Source organism: Psittacula echo, assembly GCF_963264785.1.
Source record: "Psittacula echo genome assembly, chromosome: 6".
In the NCBI taxonomy this organism is placed as follows: domain Eukaryota; kingdom Metazoa; phylum Chordata; class Aves; order Psittaciformes; family Psittacidae; genus Psittacula; species Psittacula echo.
The window spans coordinates 39,268,895-39,285,250 of NC_137743.1; the positions used below are offsets into that span (position 1 = coordinate 39,268,895).

Sequence of the window (16,356 nt, forward strand, 5' to 3'; positions counted from 1 at the left end):
AAAGGTACTTTAGCTCTTTTCTGAGGGTGAGAAGGAAGGGTAATCTGAAATTATTGGCTGTTTTATGATACAGAAGTTAGTGTGAAATCTTACCTTAATTGTATAGTTAAGCTTCTGTAAGTGTCCAGGAATCATTGGGCTAAAAGCGGTATCATCCTTATATGCATGTACCAGCCTATGAATGCTCTTCTTCTTGAAACAGTGCTCTATTTCTTTGAACTAATTGGACCTTTGAGTTTCTTTGTGAATTGACACAGTAACCTTTAGAAATAGAGAAAGGATTTCCTCCCAGGTTACAGAGAAAATCAGATAGCCAGACTTAAAAAATAATTGTTTCAAAAAAAAACCAGTAACTAAAAGATTATTTGATTATTCTTGCGTTATCTTCTTCCACTCAATAATCTAATTTTTATTGGAAAACTGAATAATGTTAGTAAGTGAAATGAAAACAGCAGATGTCTTGTGTACCAAATAGCCAGAGGAAGTTGTTTATGAAATTAAATAACAATCTCTGTGAGATTAAAATGGCCTTTGTTGACCCAAGAGATATTCTTGTCATTTTTGTCAGTGATACTGCAAAGGCAATAATTGACATTCTTCACTGTCATGAAAGCAGTTTTGCTCCGGGGGTCTGCCTGTGGCTGCCCCTGTGCCAGCTGCCTCTGAGGCAGGGTTTCTCTGGAGCCTTTCTCAGGGCTGCATGGAAGTGTCTTCAGCTAGAGAACTTTTACTGTCAGCAGGTCAGCAGCACGTAGGGATGTTGGCAGATTACTTCTGGCCTCTTATTATTAATGCCATATTATTCTATACGTTCCAAAGATTAAACCTCTGTATTGGTTCTTTTTTTATTCATTAGGTGATGGCACTCTTGCAGTCTTTTAAAAATACAGACATCTCTTACACACTGTAGATATGCAGAGCTTAAAAGCACAAGAAGAGTTAGATGGGCTGATGTGTACTGGAGACCTAAATTATTTCTTTCCAAAATGCTACTTTTTAATAAATATGAATCTGTTTCTGTTAGAGTATTTAATCAAATATTGTTATCCTGTTGTGCTGATTGCAAGATTTTTTATAAGATCAGGATGCTAGACATCTCAAATACTGAATGATTTTTGTTCCTTAAAAGCTGTGTCCTTTTGTGTTGTTTTTTTTCTTCAGCAACTTCCAATCCTGTTACACCTAAGCCACCTCTGTTCAATACCTTGCTTTATTCATTGGTGCCTATAATGGGAATTGCAGTGATTGTGCTCTTTTCATTTTGGATGTATAGACATCACAAGCTGGCATATCCTCCAGTACTCGTTCCAACCCAAGTAAGTCGCTGCATTATTTTGTTTTTTTTTGAACGGTAGAACCATTTTCTGAAAAGGGAAGAAAGGGGTGTGCATCTGTCATGTGGCTGAAGTCTTCTGTTACTTTCCTGGTTGAAAGGTGCTAATGCTTGCTATCCACAAAAGCAGAAAATTAAGCTTTACTTAAATAGCCCTATCTCTTTAATTAATTGGTCTTTGAATGTCTGAGAAATTAAATGTTTTTACGCATCTGTGTGTTCGGGAGGAGAAAAACTAAACACAAAACTTCCGATGGCAAAGATGCAGTAGATGTAGGAAGTTTGTGCTCCCACGTAGTTAAAAGGACTACTTCTCTGAAAGCTGTGTACTGCTGTACTCAGGTTCTTATGGTTGAGCTTTATTTAATGTCTAGCTTGAAACAAAAGTGAAGGAGAGATGCTAATTCATAATGGCAAGTTGCAGTGAATAGAAAATAGCAACTAGTAAAAGCTTAGCTATTTTTTAAAAAAGCGTGTGACTGGGATACAGGTACCAGCTAAAAGGAAAATAAAGGAAAACTTCAGTTGAAGCCTAGTTCTAGGGCTTCACTCAGCTCATGGCCTCATTGTGATTCATGTAGTCTTTTTCCTCGTTTGTTTATGTATTTTCTGTTTTGTCCTGAATTTTTTAGCTTTAGCAGCGTTTGCGTTCTACTTAGAAAATACTACGATTGTGGTCTCCAAATTTGAAGCATCAAAACAAACACTTTTTGGCTTTGTGTGCGTAGTTCCTGCTGTTGTATGGCTCCAGCTGATTCTGTAGATGTAATTAGTATTAATACTAGAATTTCTCTTCCTTCAGTTATGTGTGGAGATTCAGTTGAGATTAGAAGGCTTTTATGAAAAGAATTGAAGCAGTAAATTGTTCAGACCAAAGTAGGAAAGATGAACAAAATGTGGTGGTGGAAACAGGTAAACAACTTACCCACGATCCCACACGACTTGGGTTTTTGCAGTAGGACTTGAACTCAGGGTAGTGACCACTTATAATATGTTGTCTCTCATACAGTGATGCTATTTAGGATAAATAAAATCAAAACACTTGCTGGTTTTTGTAGGATTGCATTTTAAAAGGATTAATATGTATCTGCTCTGTACCCCCAGCTTCTGCGGTATTTTCAGTGTTATTGCTTGATTTCAGGGTATTCGGGAAGAAGTGTTGCATGTCGTTGATACATAAAATTGTTTTGATTTCAGTTTAGTAGTAATAGATAAGGAAAATTTGGGGGGAAGCAGTGGGCATATGTTCTTGCCAAATGAGAAGAACATAATTTAGAGGAAAAAAGTATGTTTCCTGTCCTTGTGAAAGTATTGCAGATCCTGAAACTTCATGCAATCTGTTAGCATAATTACTTCATCCATCTCAGTTTTTATGTATTCAGAACTTGATATCAACCTGGTAGACTTCACTGTAAGAACAAATTCATAACTTCATAACTGCTAGTTCTGTGAAAAATTTCAGCAGGTGGTTTCGTTCCTAGACTTCAGTAAGTAAAGGATAAAATGATAGAAAAGCAAACAAATGTTAATACGTGTGAGAGATCAAGAACTGGAATTTTTTTCATCTTCCTTCTTTCAGAAGCAGTTCTTTTCTTGCATGGTTTGTTTGGTACAGGAGTGGACACATCATAAATTTTTAATAAATAGGGTAATAACCTGTTTTGTTAATACTCAGATTGTATCTGTTGGGATAAGTATATGTTGGTGCTTGAGCTAGTTTTGGTGTAATAACATTTTTCTTATCTTGTGGTGAATAGGCATTAAGGTTTGATGTGGAAAGTCAGGAAAAGCTGCTTCTGTCTGAAAAACTAAATTAAATTATTATGCAAATAGATTATATAAATATTCTTCCATATGCAGCAGAGCAGTATTTCCCACTTTAAATTTGATTAGAGCTGATTTCAACAGGAGGCAGAGGAAGCAGGAAGAGAGGGAAAAGTATTAATGATTTTATAACCATGAAACAAACATTTAAATATTTTTGTGATTAATATATTAAAAATAATATTATCTCAACAATTAGGACACGATTAGAGTTTGTAGGCAAATGGATTATTTTTTAAGTCTTTCTGTAGCAAATGGCTAGATCACATTTATAACAGATACTTGCTAGAAAACGGGGATTTTTCTGTATGAGATGCAGATAAAGGTTATGTTCTACACTCTTCCCAGAAGGTGGGGTGATGGGAGTACTTAGGTACAGCAAGCCCTGGTACTAATCTTTCTTGCAGTAAAAATTAAAGGATAGATGAGGAGTAAGTGAAAGATCAAAATGAGGAAGCACTGAAGAATGAGAAATTTTTGAGGAATTAGGACAAGGCTTAAGTAAATAAAAATAATCAGTGCACAAAAGGGAAAGAAATTGTTTGGAATAGTTTTTAAAAAAAAGAAATATGCTAGGAGAAATTTTATTTTTGAACCTGTAGTGAAATATAAAGGACAAACATCTGAGTAAATGCAAACAACGTTCATTTTCCTTTGAACGTAAAATTGTTTCATGGTAGGTGTGTGTATGAGGCAGGCATTACCTACACAAACTGAGCCGAGTTCACAGCCTTGTGGTTTACGTTAACTTTATATTCCCTTTGAATCTACAGATACTTATTTTAAAATTTCATACAGTAGAGTTTATATGTTTGGTTTCAAACTGGAAAGCAGCAGATATTTTTGTTTGCTCCTTACATGTTTCAGTCCTGCTTTCCTTCAGTTATTTGGGTAGAGAGTCCAGGGGCGTTAAGAGAGCAGGTAACTGCTGAGATGCTGCTTGCCGATGCCTGAGCCTGAAGCGCTCACCGGGTCCGAAGTCTTATTTCAGGAGCAGCCGCAGCAGAACTGTGTGCTTCACGGTGCCAGTGCAGGGACCTGTTCTTGCTCCTGTTGCTCCCATTAGTCTTTGCTTACATACTACTCTATCTCTTGTTTGTGCTGTTAACTGTATGCCTCACTTTATTGTGTGGGGTGCTATCCAGTTAAATCTGTCAAAATGTAGAAAATCTGTCACTCTCAGTCCTTAAATGAGTTATTAACAAGTGTAAGTTTGCTAAATACATATGTGCATACGTCAAGTGGTTTGAAAGAACCATTTCATTTTCTTATTTATATTCGATTTAATCATGCTGCAAACATCTATTCATATGTCTGATAAACTTACCAAAAATCAATGAGTATTTTAAATATTTGAATTTGTGTATTTTCATATAAAAAGACTTACTCTCACCCAGTTTTCACTCATGGATTCTAGGTACTCCGAAAATGAAGCAGTACTGTCTTTGCAGGCAAAAGCTTTCACTCTGAAATTAGTTTGGATTTCTCCGCAGCATCCTACTAATATTCCTGGTAGAAATATGAATGTGGATGGCAAGGAGTTGATATGTTATGCTCATTTATTTTTTTTACATCTCTTGAGCTTGGGCCAGAGTTGTCAGTCAATGCTAATTACAACTGTGGTGTTATCACTTTGTCAACTGATAGATAGGACCATAACCTATTTTATAGTGTAACTGACACAAGTAACACTTCTGGTTTTTATCAGTTCACAGAGCTGTGGCTTCCAACATTTTACATCCCTGCTGTACAAAAAGAGATTAACCTCTTGTACTTTCTGTTGAGCGCTCAAGTTATGAATATCTTACTGGATCACAGAGTTGCTTTTTTTATTTTGTGTTGTTTTTAAAGTAAGAGTCATATGTTGAGAGGGTTGAAAAAAGCTTTACAGATTCACATAATGTCTTCATAACCTATTTTTGTGCTTTCTTCTGGAACATTTGAAATTACTTGGGTTAAAGATACTTTTTGTTTTTAATCACTGATCACAAAAAAGCCCTGGTCTAGGCCTGTTTGGTGTTACCAGAAATTTAAAAACTCAGAATGGACAGATCCTGTCTATTAGCATGGCTAGGAATTACCATTTCTTTCTCTCCTCAGAGTGGAGAATTGCATAGTTAAATACAACTATGTCTTCTGCATTTAACCCCTATGTATCACTTCATTTAAGCTTTTCACCCATCATTCCCAATATTAAGCACAATGATCTTTTATGTGTCGCTTCTAGCTGCCTCCATATGGATGAACCTCACTGGTCCTATATAGATGGAAAATGTCCCTAGTCTTCAATGTCATGTGCTATAGGAACCAAGAATTAAGACTAGTAGAAGCACATGTGTGAAATATAAGGAGATATATATAAAATATATATAAAGAGGTGTCAGGTTTTTTGCGAGGGAAGAGGGGTTATTTGAACATAAAAACACCCCCTCTGATTTTAGTTGATGCCATTTTGGTATGGCTCCCTTCGCTACCATACCATGATAGTCTTTCTTTAGTGTATCTCTTTCTGAAGACACCCAAGTATGAATAGATTTCTGTAGCTATGTCATGGTTTTGGTATTTCAGTTTAAGTTGTAAGAAATTAGAATTGAAAATGGTACCACATAGTGCAAGGTGAATAATGATGAAGAAGAAAAATCTTTAGCGGTGGCAGAAGCAAGATAGATTCTGAACTGACTGCAGGTCTGACAGCATATGTAGCAGTGGAAAAATAAATTCTGTGTTGGAAACGAAAAGGAAGAGAACAAAATAACAGAACAAGCACTGCTCTTAGCTGTAGATTTTAAACTCAGACATCTGGTCTGGGGCACCAGACCTGTGTCAAGGAGTTTGATGAGTGTGTGTAACTTGAGGTTTGTTTTCAAAAAAACTAAAAGTAATTAGTAACAGGAAATTTCTTGTAGTTGGCATAGGAAAAAGATTTTCATTCGTTTTCATTCTCTAAATTGACTTTCAGCACATCAAATAATCTACCTGGTATGCTTAAAATTTCTGAGATAACCTTTATCCCCTTGTCACACTCAGAAAATCACAGTTGGCTGCTGAAAAAGGATGAAGAAATTAAATTGTTAGGGGTTTTTTTTTCCAGTTTTTGTTTTCCAGCCACACTATTTTTCTTGTTGTTGTTACAGATATTTTACTAAAATAATGTAACACTTGAAAAATGAAGAATAAGAAAGGGAGAGGTGTTTTTAGGACTTAATTCCAAACGTGGGAAGATTAATAGCTACTTGAAAAATGCATGAAGGAGAAGCCAAATGCTTACATGAAATGGGAAAAGATCAACACAGAAAAGCTGGAGCTTAGAGTAAAAATTAAAAAAAACCCAAAGACTGAGTTAGAGCTTGTGGCAAGCCAGGAGGGATTTGCTTATGGGTACGTATCAGTGGTTAATGAATAATTAATGTATAATGGGTGGCAGTGTTAGTATTAAAAAGGAATAGCTGAATGATCTCTGGATCTGAACTGTTAGATCTGTGAATGATTTCACGTTCTCTAATTTTGCATTTCATATCTTGAGGGCTAATAATTTCTTTTATAGTTGGTAACAGTAGCTGGACTGACACAGGAAGAAGGTCTGGCATTATCCTTCGGTTTTGGTCCAAGAGGTACAACCATGATATGGTTGTATAAAAGGAAGGGAAAAAAAAAAAAGAAACCCCCAAACAAAAAAAAAAAAAAGATAAATACAAGGACACTCTGAGAATGCAGAAGGAAAGTTGTTATAGATGAAGAATCCTTTATGTGTAGTAAATAGCTTGTAACTGTGTCTTTTTCCCTTCTTCTTTGTTTAATTTATGGGCTGTTGCAATACGGGCAGTTCCTTAAAATCTTTTAACAGAGGGAAGAATTTGTATGACAAATAATTGAAAACCAAGTTTATAGTGTTGCTTTTTAAATGTTCTGTATATGACCAGATCCAGATCTTTGGTTCTAAGCTTTGATAGCTTTAAAAGCCATTAAAAAAACCCCAAAACACAACCCCCAAAAAAACCCACCCAACTACTTCCCTGCGTTTTCCATTCACCTTCAGAATGAACCAACTCCATTTAAGTAAACCATAAGTTCTTATTTGTCAAGAGGTAAGAAAATACAAATCCAGATGTAAAGTGACTTATCCTGAATAGCAGCCTAAAGGGAACTTTAAAGTACAGTTAAAGTTAAAAAAACAGGCTTTAAAATGTATTTCTATAGTGAGCTTCAAGTTACTTTTGCATTAATTTAAGCAGAAATCTAAATAATTCTAACCTGTATACTATACTTGCAATACTATACCTTAGCTTTCTACACTAGATCTTATTCTTGGCTTATTACAAAGGTGGTTTAGTTTTAGAATTAGACCTGTATCGAGTGGGTCTGAGAGACTGGTGCATGAAGATGTGTATCCATCTGGTAAGGCTGGATGTACTTTGTGTTTTAGTCTCATAAATGTTGACTTAGCATATACGCATGTAACAACTGACAAGACACTGGAGACTTTTACAGTGCTACATATAATTTACCTTGAAGATTTCTCTGCTGTTCATTCATTGTAAACAGTAATATTCAAAATAATCTACATTATGTAGACCACATGTAGATTATAGTCTTAAAACAGTGCTTTGGAACAATCATAGGAAAGCTAAAGTACTGGTCTCGATGGAGTCTGCAGTCAGGTACTCTATCTTCAGAAGGTTTTTAATAATTTTCCATAATAAAGTCCATTTTCCTGAATATTTCAGATTGATGTCTTTCAGGTAATGTTTTATATCACCAAATGGATGAGAGCTACACATTTCACAAGTTCTAAAAAAAATAATTAATTTTAAAGTTATATTCTCCAAAGAGATTGAGCGATGAGGATGCAGATGTCATTTTAGGGTAGTAGTTAAGAACACCTGAAGTAATCAGTGCAATAAATTTATAATACAGTAAGTTGCATTTCTTTTGAATGCCATGTGTTTATAAAATTTTTTGTGACATCTCTGAAGTTCACAGTATATTTGTGGGTAGCCCAGACTTTGGAAAAGACCACATTGCTTGGATTTTTTTGTGGGGTTTGTTTTTATGTGGGATGGTGTTTTTGTTGGGGTATTTATGGTTTTGGGGTATTTTGTTTGTTTGGCTGGGTTGTTTTTTTGTTGTGGTTTTTGGTTTTGTTCTTTGGTGGTTTTTTTTTTTGTTTGTTTGTTTGTTTTGGGGTTTTTTTTGGTGGTTTTTTTTTTTTTTCTGATTGATTACAAATATCATAATAATTTCCCTGATCCATGATAAAACCTTTAGAAGTATTTTTCAGGCAGTATAAACAGAAAGTTATTGTGTTTATATACATTTGTATAGATAGTAGCTATACAAATGGGAGAGGGAAATTACTCTATAAGAGTTGTTGCACCTATTTGCATTTCTGTAATAGCCTGATACTTCTTAAACTGGTGATACATGTGTTTCTAATGAAAAGCCTGAGGCAGTGGTCTGTAGTCTAAAGGGAAGGACAGTGATTTTCAAATCAGGAGGCTTACGATGTGCGTTTTTGAAAATTTCCAAGCATGTCTAATTTATTAGTGTTTGGAGGCAGTTGATCCCCTTAAGAGAGCAGTGAGAGAACTCATTTCTCAATTTCGTATTTGCAGTTTCTCATTATGGTAAGAGCAAAAAGGGGGGCTTCGTGTATCTTTTCCTTATTTCTGAGGAATTAAAAATTCTCAGAAGCTGGAGAACTTTAATTGTAAATAAGCCTGAAAAATAATTAATAACTTTTTTACAGCCACAAAAGAGACATTTATTGAGTAACTATTTCATACAAGCAGTGCTTTTTACATTTTTTTTTAACGGTTGTCTGTTCTTTGACTTACTTGAGTTAGGAGAAATAGAACTACACAGAGATAGTTCTATTACTCTGTTACAGTAGCCATTCCCTATCCCATTCACAGATTAATACTTTTGGTTTGCTTGGCTGCTGCTTCTGGCAAAGAAATACAGGGGGCTCGGAGGAGGAATTTGTGCTTGTGGTTTATGGACTTAGTGCTGCAGAATCTTACTTGTAGTTCTTCTAAACAAGTGTGGAATAGCTGTCATTCTACTGGAACCACTAGCTCTGAGAGACTTGAAGGTGAAGATTATCAGCTTCCCTGAAAACAAGTTTGGGTGGTTTTCTTTAGTATGGGGTTTTTTTCCCTTATGAAGTGCCCCAAAGTATTTGCAGAGGCTGTACAGGTCCTGCAAGAATCTGCTTCATCCTTTTGGTGTGGATGTTACTCTCATCTCCAGTGGTCTGCTGACTGATGGAGTGGTCCTGTTTAGCTCCGGTGTTCTTCAGTGCTCTGTCAGTGGCTGCAAGCTCTATAACAGTATTTATAAATCTGACTCCCAACTAATTTAGCCTTCAAGAAATACTTCAGCCCTTCTGTTATTAATTATTTAGATAATGCTAAGTGTGTGCTAGACTGTTTTCAAAGTGCAGAGAAAAGTCTTTTGTTGGCCCTACACTCTGTAGCATCTTCAGAATGTAAAGACAAAGGGTGAAGAAAAGGGTGAAGAAAAAGCTGTTATGTAGCAGCTGAATACTTCAAGTGTCTGAAATTCATGCTCTTGCAACATCTATCTGACCAAATTATAAAGGACAAAGAAAATGGCTGAGGCAGATGTACAGGAGGAGGAACAAAGGTGTTTCAGCGCTTCTCTGCTTGAGTGGCAACAAGATTGTTCAATAAAAAAAGAGATGAAAGTAGCACAAACAAGCGTGTGTCATTAAAATGTGGTTTTAAGTCTCAGCAACAGTGCTCTGGGACTTAGGTTTTTATAATGGATTTCATTCCACAGTCTGTGAACTCGTGTGACTTGTTTGAAAGAACCTTTAATACTGTAATCTCCCTTTATAGACTTTGGATGTAGTTTTTTCAAGTTCACTTGTTCTAGTTACAGCTCTAGCATGCCAGATTTGTTGATTAAATTTAGTAATACAGACCTAGTATATGATGACCTATTTATTTCAAAGGTTTAGTTATAACATAGACATTAAAAAGTTTTCATTTTCCACAGCTAGTGACTAATTACAGTGAATTTAAAAAGTACAACCCTGCCCTCTACTGTACACTTGTGAAGAAACAAGCTTGTGTAACTTGTGTTTGTATGAACTTTCTGCATGTGTTTATATACTGTTTTGTAGAAACATGAATTTTTATAAACCTTAAATGGACAACTGTAGTTTTAATTTTAAGATCAATTCAGCAAAGAGTTTGTATAATAACCTTTTATTGCCCACTTTGCTAACATATCAATGATTTTTTTTGTATATATGTATATATATTTTAAATTATCCGTTATTAGTGCAAGGAAGTATTGCTATCCCCAGGGATATTTTTGTTGTGAATTCACAAACAATTGATTTTGTCTCTTATGAGCTGTTTTTCATCCCATTCTTGGTATATATAGTAATTTCTTTTGCCTGTGTTTTTTCCCCTCTACAAGCACGCCTTTCATATAATGATTGAGGTAAGATGCATTGATATTTGTTCATGGTTATGGAACTTTCTGTGGACATGTAAGAAGTTGTTTTGGTATTAATTACTTTTTTCACCCCTCACAGTTTTGGAGAAGAAATTTGTAAGCATGCATGGTTTAAAAACAGATTTAATCTGCTGTTCATAGCTTTCTTAAAATTTACTGCAGTTTCTCAGGCTATCAAGTTAAACACCTTCAGGGACTGATAATGAAACATACGAGGCATAGTCAGTTTGTGGTTCTTCAGCTACCCTCTTGCGCCTTTGTGTCACTTCCACCCTGGTGCCACTTCGTATGAGTGGCAGTGAGGGCTCCACCGGGCCAGCATGCGCTGATAACCTCAGTCTTGGGCTGTGGGAGCAGTTCAGCCAGTACAGACTGCACATCCCATTGTGGTAGGCTGCCCTGAAAGTACATGGCACATCCTGCCCACTCCTGGCCTGTCTTTGGGTGTCTGTTGTAATCTTCCACCTGTGAAATGCCAATAGCTGTTGGAGGTGTGTGGTGGTCTTCATGTTGTGATTTGAGTGATGTGATGGGTTTTTTTGTGATTCAGGAGCTTGAAGGAGTAGATTACCTGAAGAAAAATACTCTTTCACTGTTAAGTCCCTACTTTGTCTTTCTCACTGCCCAGAATTTATTTTTACTTGTGTTAAACTACTGATACTTCATGTGAAAATGCAAGTAACTGAAAACTGTTAGTTCAGAAATCTGGTCATTATTGCTAGGCTTTTAAATTGAATATTGAAAAAGTTGAGATTTGAGTTGTAATATGGATATTCAGTTTCCATTGTCTCTTTAGTTCTCTAATAGCTGTAATGCCTTGTAACTTAGAAGAAAATAGAATGGAAATTATATTTTCCTGAATATCTTCCATCTGTAAAGAGTTAGCAGAGTTCCTTATGTTCGTATTACTGTTTTTCTTCAGTTGGCATAATTTCAATTAGGGAGGAATCTGAAGTACCTTCACTACAAATAACTACTTTGTTTATATTACTTTAAGGAATATGTTTGCAATAGTGAGAAAAGAGAGGATTTTTTGAAGTGAAAAAAAGAGAAAAATTGGTGCTATTTAAAAGAAATGTAGTTTTATACAAATTGTAGTCAATTTTAGAATAACTACAAAATCTAAGAATTCTGACTCCTTCTACAGTATTTGGATCTTAACTTTACAGATCAGCTGGTGAAAATGAACCAGACCCAAACTAGAAAGGGAGAAAGCAACCAGCATAGTCATCAGACTTTTTCAGTGAGAACTTTTCGGCCCTGTTCCCTTCTAGTACTTAAGTGGGCTGACAAGAAAGCTGGAGACTTTTTTACAAGAGTCTGTAGGGATAGGACAGGGGAGAATGGCTTTAAACCATTAAGTGATTCACAATATAAGCTGTAAAGTAAATATAACCAAGGGGAAATACTGTACCATTTAACAAAAATTGCATGTGGTCAGGAATTTTGAGAACTTGTTTGTATTTTGGAGCCCGGAAAGGGAAATGTGTCTGTGTACAACCCTGTTTGGCTAATTGGTCTTTTTTTTTCGCTTTGTTTTACATGGTGAGTCACCTGATTCAGTTGCCATATGAAAGACATAACTGGAGATAAACCCACGTGCTGACAGACTGTGTTGGGGCAGGTCCTTAAACAATCTGTTTAGTTGGTCATATTTGGAAGGGATTTGTAGTTTCATGTTTGTTAAGCTTCTCTTTGATCTTAAGAACTGTTCTTGAAGGCACTTAAGGAAACCTATTTCTGTAAGTTACCATTCTTTCATGAATATATTTTCCCTCTGTTCTTTTTCTGGTATGACTAGTATGCACTACCTGGCAGCTGACTGCAATTCCCAGCTATAAAAATCAGAACCAAAAAATCTTGTTTGAGATTTGAAAAGCTTGGAGTGTACAACATAACTAGATGTCCATGATTTTGAGATGAACATGCAACCTGAACTTATGGTGTTAATGATTGACCTATAGGAAGAGTAAAGCTTAGTTGTCCGAGTAGAATGCATCATATGACTTTGTTAGTTGAAGTACTTTTTGCAGACATAGCTGCTTCTCATTCTCCCCTGGCAGTAGATGATTGTATGGCAGGAGTGTTCCTGCTCCTGCTGCCTTTGTGAACTGCCCTGGGGTTAGGACAGAGAGTGGCTTTGAGAAGGTACAGTGTGGACAAAGTGAGATGGGCCAATGGCTCACTGCTCCCAAAAGAGGGAGCCTCTCTTCCCTCTGCCTTGCAGTGCTTTTTGCCTTAACCCGGATGTTGTTGCAAACTGATTCAATTTGCCAAACTACCTGAAAGCTAACCTGATTTTAAAAACAAAAACCAAAACCAAACCAAAGCAAAACCAAAAAACCAACCAACCAAGCAAAAAACTCCCAAACAAACAGAAAACACACACACAAACCACCCTCCCCCCCAAAAAAACAAACCAAAAAAAAAAAACAAAAAAAAAACCCAAACCCCAAAAAAGAAAAGCTTTCTGACAGTATAGCATGTTGCCTTGGTTTGTGGTATGGTCAAACCAGTGCCAGAGTTGGTCCAAGGAAAGGAACAGGGAAGGTTCAGAAATGGAAAATTGGGTGCTGATTTTCTGACAGCTGTGGCGAGCTGTTAGACTAATATATCCACATTATATCTATACTCACATTATATCATCATCCTTGGCACTACAGAGATGATTTTAAAAAGCCATACAGAAATAATTATGCCTGTGGCATATTAAACTTTTTTGCTTAGAGCAAGTTTAAAATATTGCGAAAGAATGTTGCTGTACAAAAATAGTACCTGTAGATTTAGAGTAAATACCTGTTGGTTTTAACAAAGTTGTTAAAATAATAAACTGGAAAACTATTCTTTTTAGTTATGTTAATAGAAGGCAATTACACTTTCCATTTTAAATCTGGGTTTGTTTTGATTTATGTGTGTGGTGTGTGTTGCTGCTTCATAAGCACACCGAAAGTTCTGACTTCATAGAAATGTTTCAACACAAAAGGGAAATGTGCAGGGAACCATAGCAGTTTGCTGTATAAGGTAGTGGGAAAATACTTTGAAATGCCAGCATTTTTTAGGAAACAAGAAATTCATGCCTATGAAAAGTATCATGATCTAACGTGAAAGTAAAAAGCACCAGTTATCGCTGGCCACTTCTTATTGAGGGGTTAGTGCCTTCTCTCATGATAGATACTGCAATTTTTTTCATCAAATATTTGAGAACTAGTAAGTGACCATTTGCTTGATTGTCAAGAAAAAGAATCATCTAGTGTGTTTCAGAATGTCAGCAGATTTTTTTTGGTGGAGGGTATAGAAAGAAAGGGAGGTTCTAGCGACTAAGGCAAAGTGAGATTTGGGGTTACTTCCCATAAATTGTTCTCTCAATTTAGGCAAGTTGATAGGTACAAAACTTTAAAAGCTTGTTTAATTAACTGATGTTAAATCCCCAGATGCTGCACAGTGCTCAGGATTCTTTAAAATAACAGTTAAGAGTTAGACAGCTTTTGTGAGTAGATTTGGGCATCTTGTTTCCAGTTTCACTTGGAACTGTAACTATTACAAATTAAGGACAGTGATTTCCCTGGTGCCTGGAATATTCATATAAAGGGCTTTGGCACTGAATGAAAGTCAGCGTGGGAGGGAAAACTTAATTCTGAAACTTCATTTTCTGTATTTTCGCTTGTCCACTTTAAACCCAGCAATTCTGATGTAACAGATTTAAGCATCTGTTGCTGTCACATTTGCAAAAGGATTTCATATTTGTTTGAAGGTAGTATTGTAATGTGTCTGTTAATTTGAATTTAAAACGTAGTTTCTTTTACAGTGACTAATTTGTGGAATTAGGTTACAGCTTCTTTAAATTGCTGTAACTCTGTCTCTCCTCAAAGCTTGTTATTCTTTAAGGATGTATTTGTTGTTTAATAAGAAACAAGAGAATGGTTATTTTGTTCCTGCACTTAAACTACTCAAAATCTTGTGTTCAATACAGAAGCACTTGTCTCCATTCATGAAATAGTAAAGTATACTTAAAACCACAGTTCTTCAGAAAATGTGTCTTTAACATGCACTAGATTTTTTTGTTGTTCACTGAAGTGCTCTAATACTTTACTTCAGAGTACTCTCATTTGTTTTGTAGAAGCAGCTCCTCCAGTGTTTTTCATTCTTTCTCTTTAAACCAGTATTACAGCTGGGACTGCTTTGGGAAAAAGTTGAGAAGCCAAACACATGTTTTAGAGACTTTTTTGAACAGTAGACTTCTGGGGTTTTTTTAATTGTATTTTGCAGTGTGGATATCATTTAAAAGCAACACCTAACTTTCAATTGTATGTTTGTTTCTTTCATATGTGATACTGAGAGTTGTGGTGTAGTTTTCTGGTCTCCGTAGTCCTGCACTGCCAATAAAAGCAGCAGTTCATCCTCTTCCCATCTGTGTGATCTGGCAGTGTGCTCCCAAGCTATCACCCCTTCCACTGACATCAACAGTTGTCTGTAGAAATTTGGACTGAAGAACAGATTGTGGTTTAAACTTATCTGGGGGGACTGCAAAAGGAAGGTGGAGCTGTGTCTTGTGTTGACACTGTTGGTAATTCTGGTTGGTGACCACTATACGCCAGAACTTGACTTACTTTCCTGCAAAAAACAGGGATCATGCAGAAGACAGTCATGTTCTGTGCATAGGGTGACATTCTTCCATGCAAAAGCATTTGTGTATGGGTCTGGTGCATTTGTTCATGGTAGGGAAGAAGCTTACGTAAGTACAACTGATCCACCATGAAAGGCTGGAGAAAAAAGGACAGCCCAGACAGAAGCATGTCTTTGGCAACAAAGTTAGAAAATCTACTTGTTACAGTCAGATGATGTGTATGGTACAGAATATGTAAGAGGTGTATAAAATACAAAATACAAGGTATTCTTTAAGCCTTCACATTTTCTTTCCCAGAAAGGGAAATTCTTCAGATCTGAAGTAATATTGGTGGTTATATGGATAGCTGCATAGAAGCTCTGTCTTGCTTGCAATTGTGCTTCCTAGCCTGTGCTGTCATATTTGAAAAGCAACTGTTGGGCTGGTCCCTCAATAGAGTACAAACACCGTGAGATATGACAAGGTAATCTCTTAAATTTAATTCTAGTTCTGTTTCTGGGGTACAGCCAAGTACTTGCATTTCAGTAAGTTATCAGCTACCTACTTCAGCAGAAGTTGGGAGCAGTCAAAATGGATTGGTAGGTTGAAGCATTCGTGCTGTCATTCTTCACACCACCATTAGTGTAGCTTGGAGGGCTGACTGGAGGTGATGATACTTGGTTTCCTGTGCCAAATGCCTGCTCTATGCATGTGGTTCTGTGGTTCCTGAATGAAAAAATAACTTAGTGATGTACTGGAGGACCTTGTAGTAGCATGACCTGCCCTCATCTTGGTTTGCAACCTCATGTCTCCCATCAACAGTGGAATTACTGAATTAGAGAGCTGTGCTGGTATCAGCTCAGATGGCTTGTGAGAACTCAACCAGTACGTGGCCACTGCAGACAGCGTGGGGATACACTCCAGCTCTGCACTGCTGCCCCCATCCAATCTGCTGATGTAGACCTCATCTGCTTCCCAGATGATGTCTGAGGGGTGCAGAGTCAGTCACTTAGAAATGGAGTTAATGGCTTTGTAGAGTCAAGTCCTCAGATCGTTGAACTGAAGGTTTGAAAGGAACACATGTATGTCCAATAAACAAACCAACCAG

General features: G+C 36.5%; 1 protein-coding gene across 2 annotated transcripts in view; it reads left to right on the top strand.

The window, feature by feature from the left end:
• ACVR2A (activin A receptor type 2A) overlaps window positions 1-16,356 on the top strand; it is a 72,636-nt gene that overhangs the window by 42,681 nt on the left and 13,599 nt on the right. For both annotated transcript variants that reach the window (XM_080620720.1, XM_080620721.1), the window contains one exon: window positions 1,162-1,316. In XM_080620720.1, coding sequence (XP_080476846.1) covers window positions 1,162-1,316 — 155 coding nt within the window. The remainder of the gene's footprint in view (window positions 1-1,161; window positions 1,317-16,356) is intronic.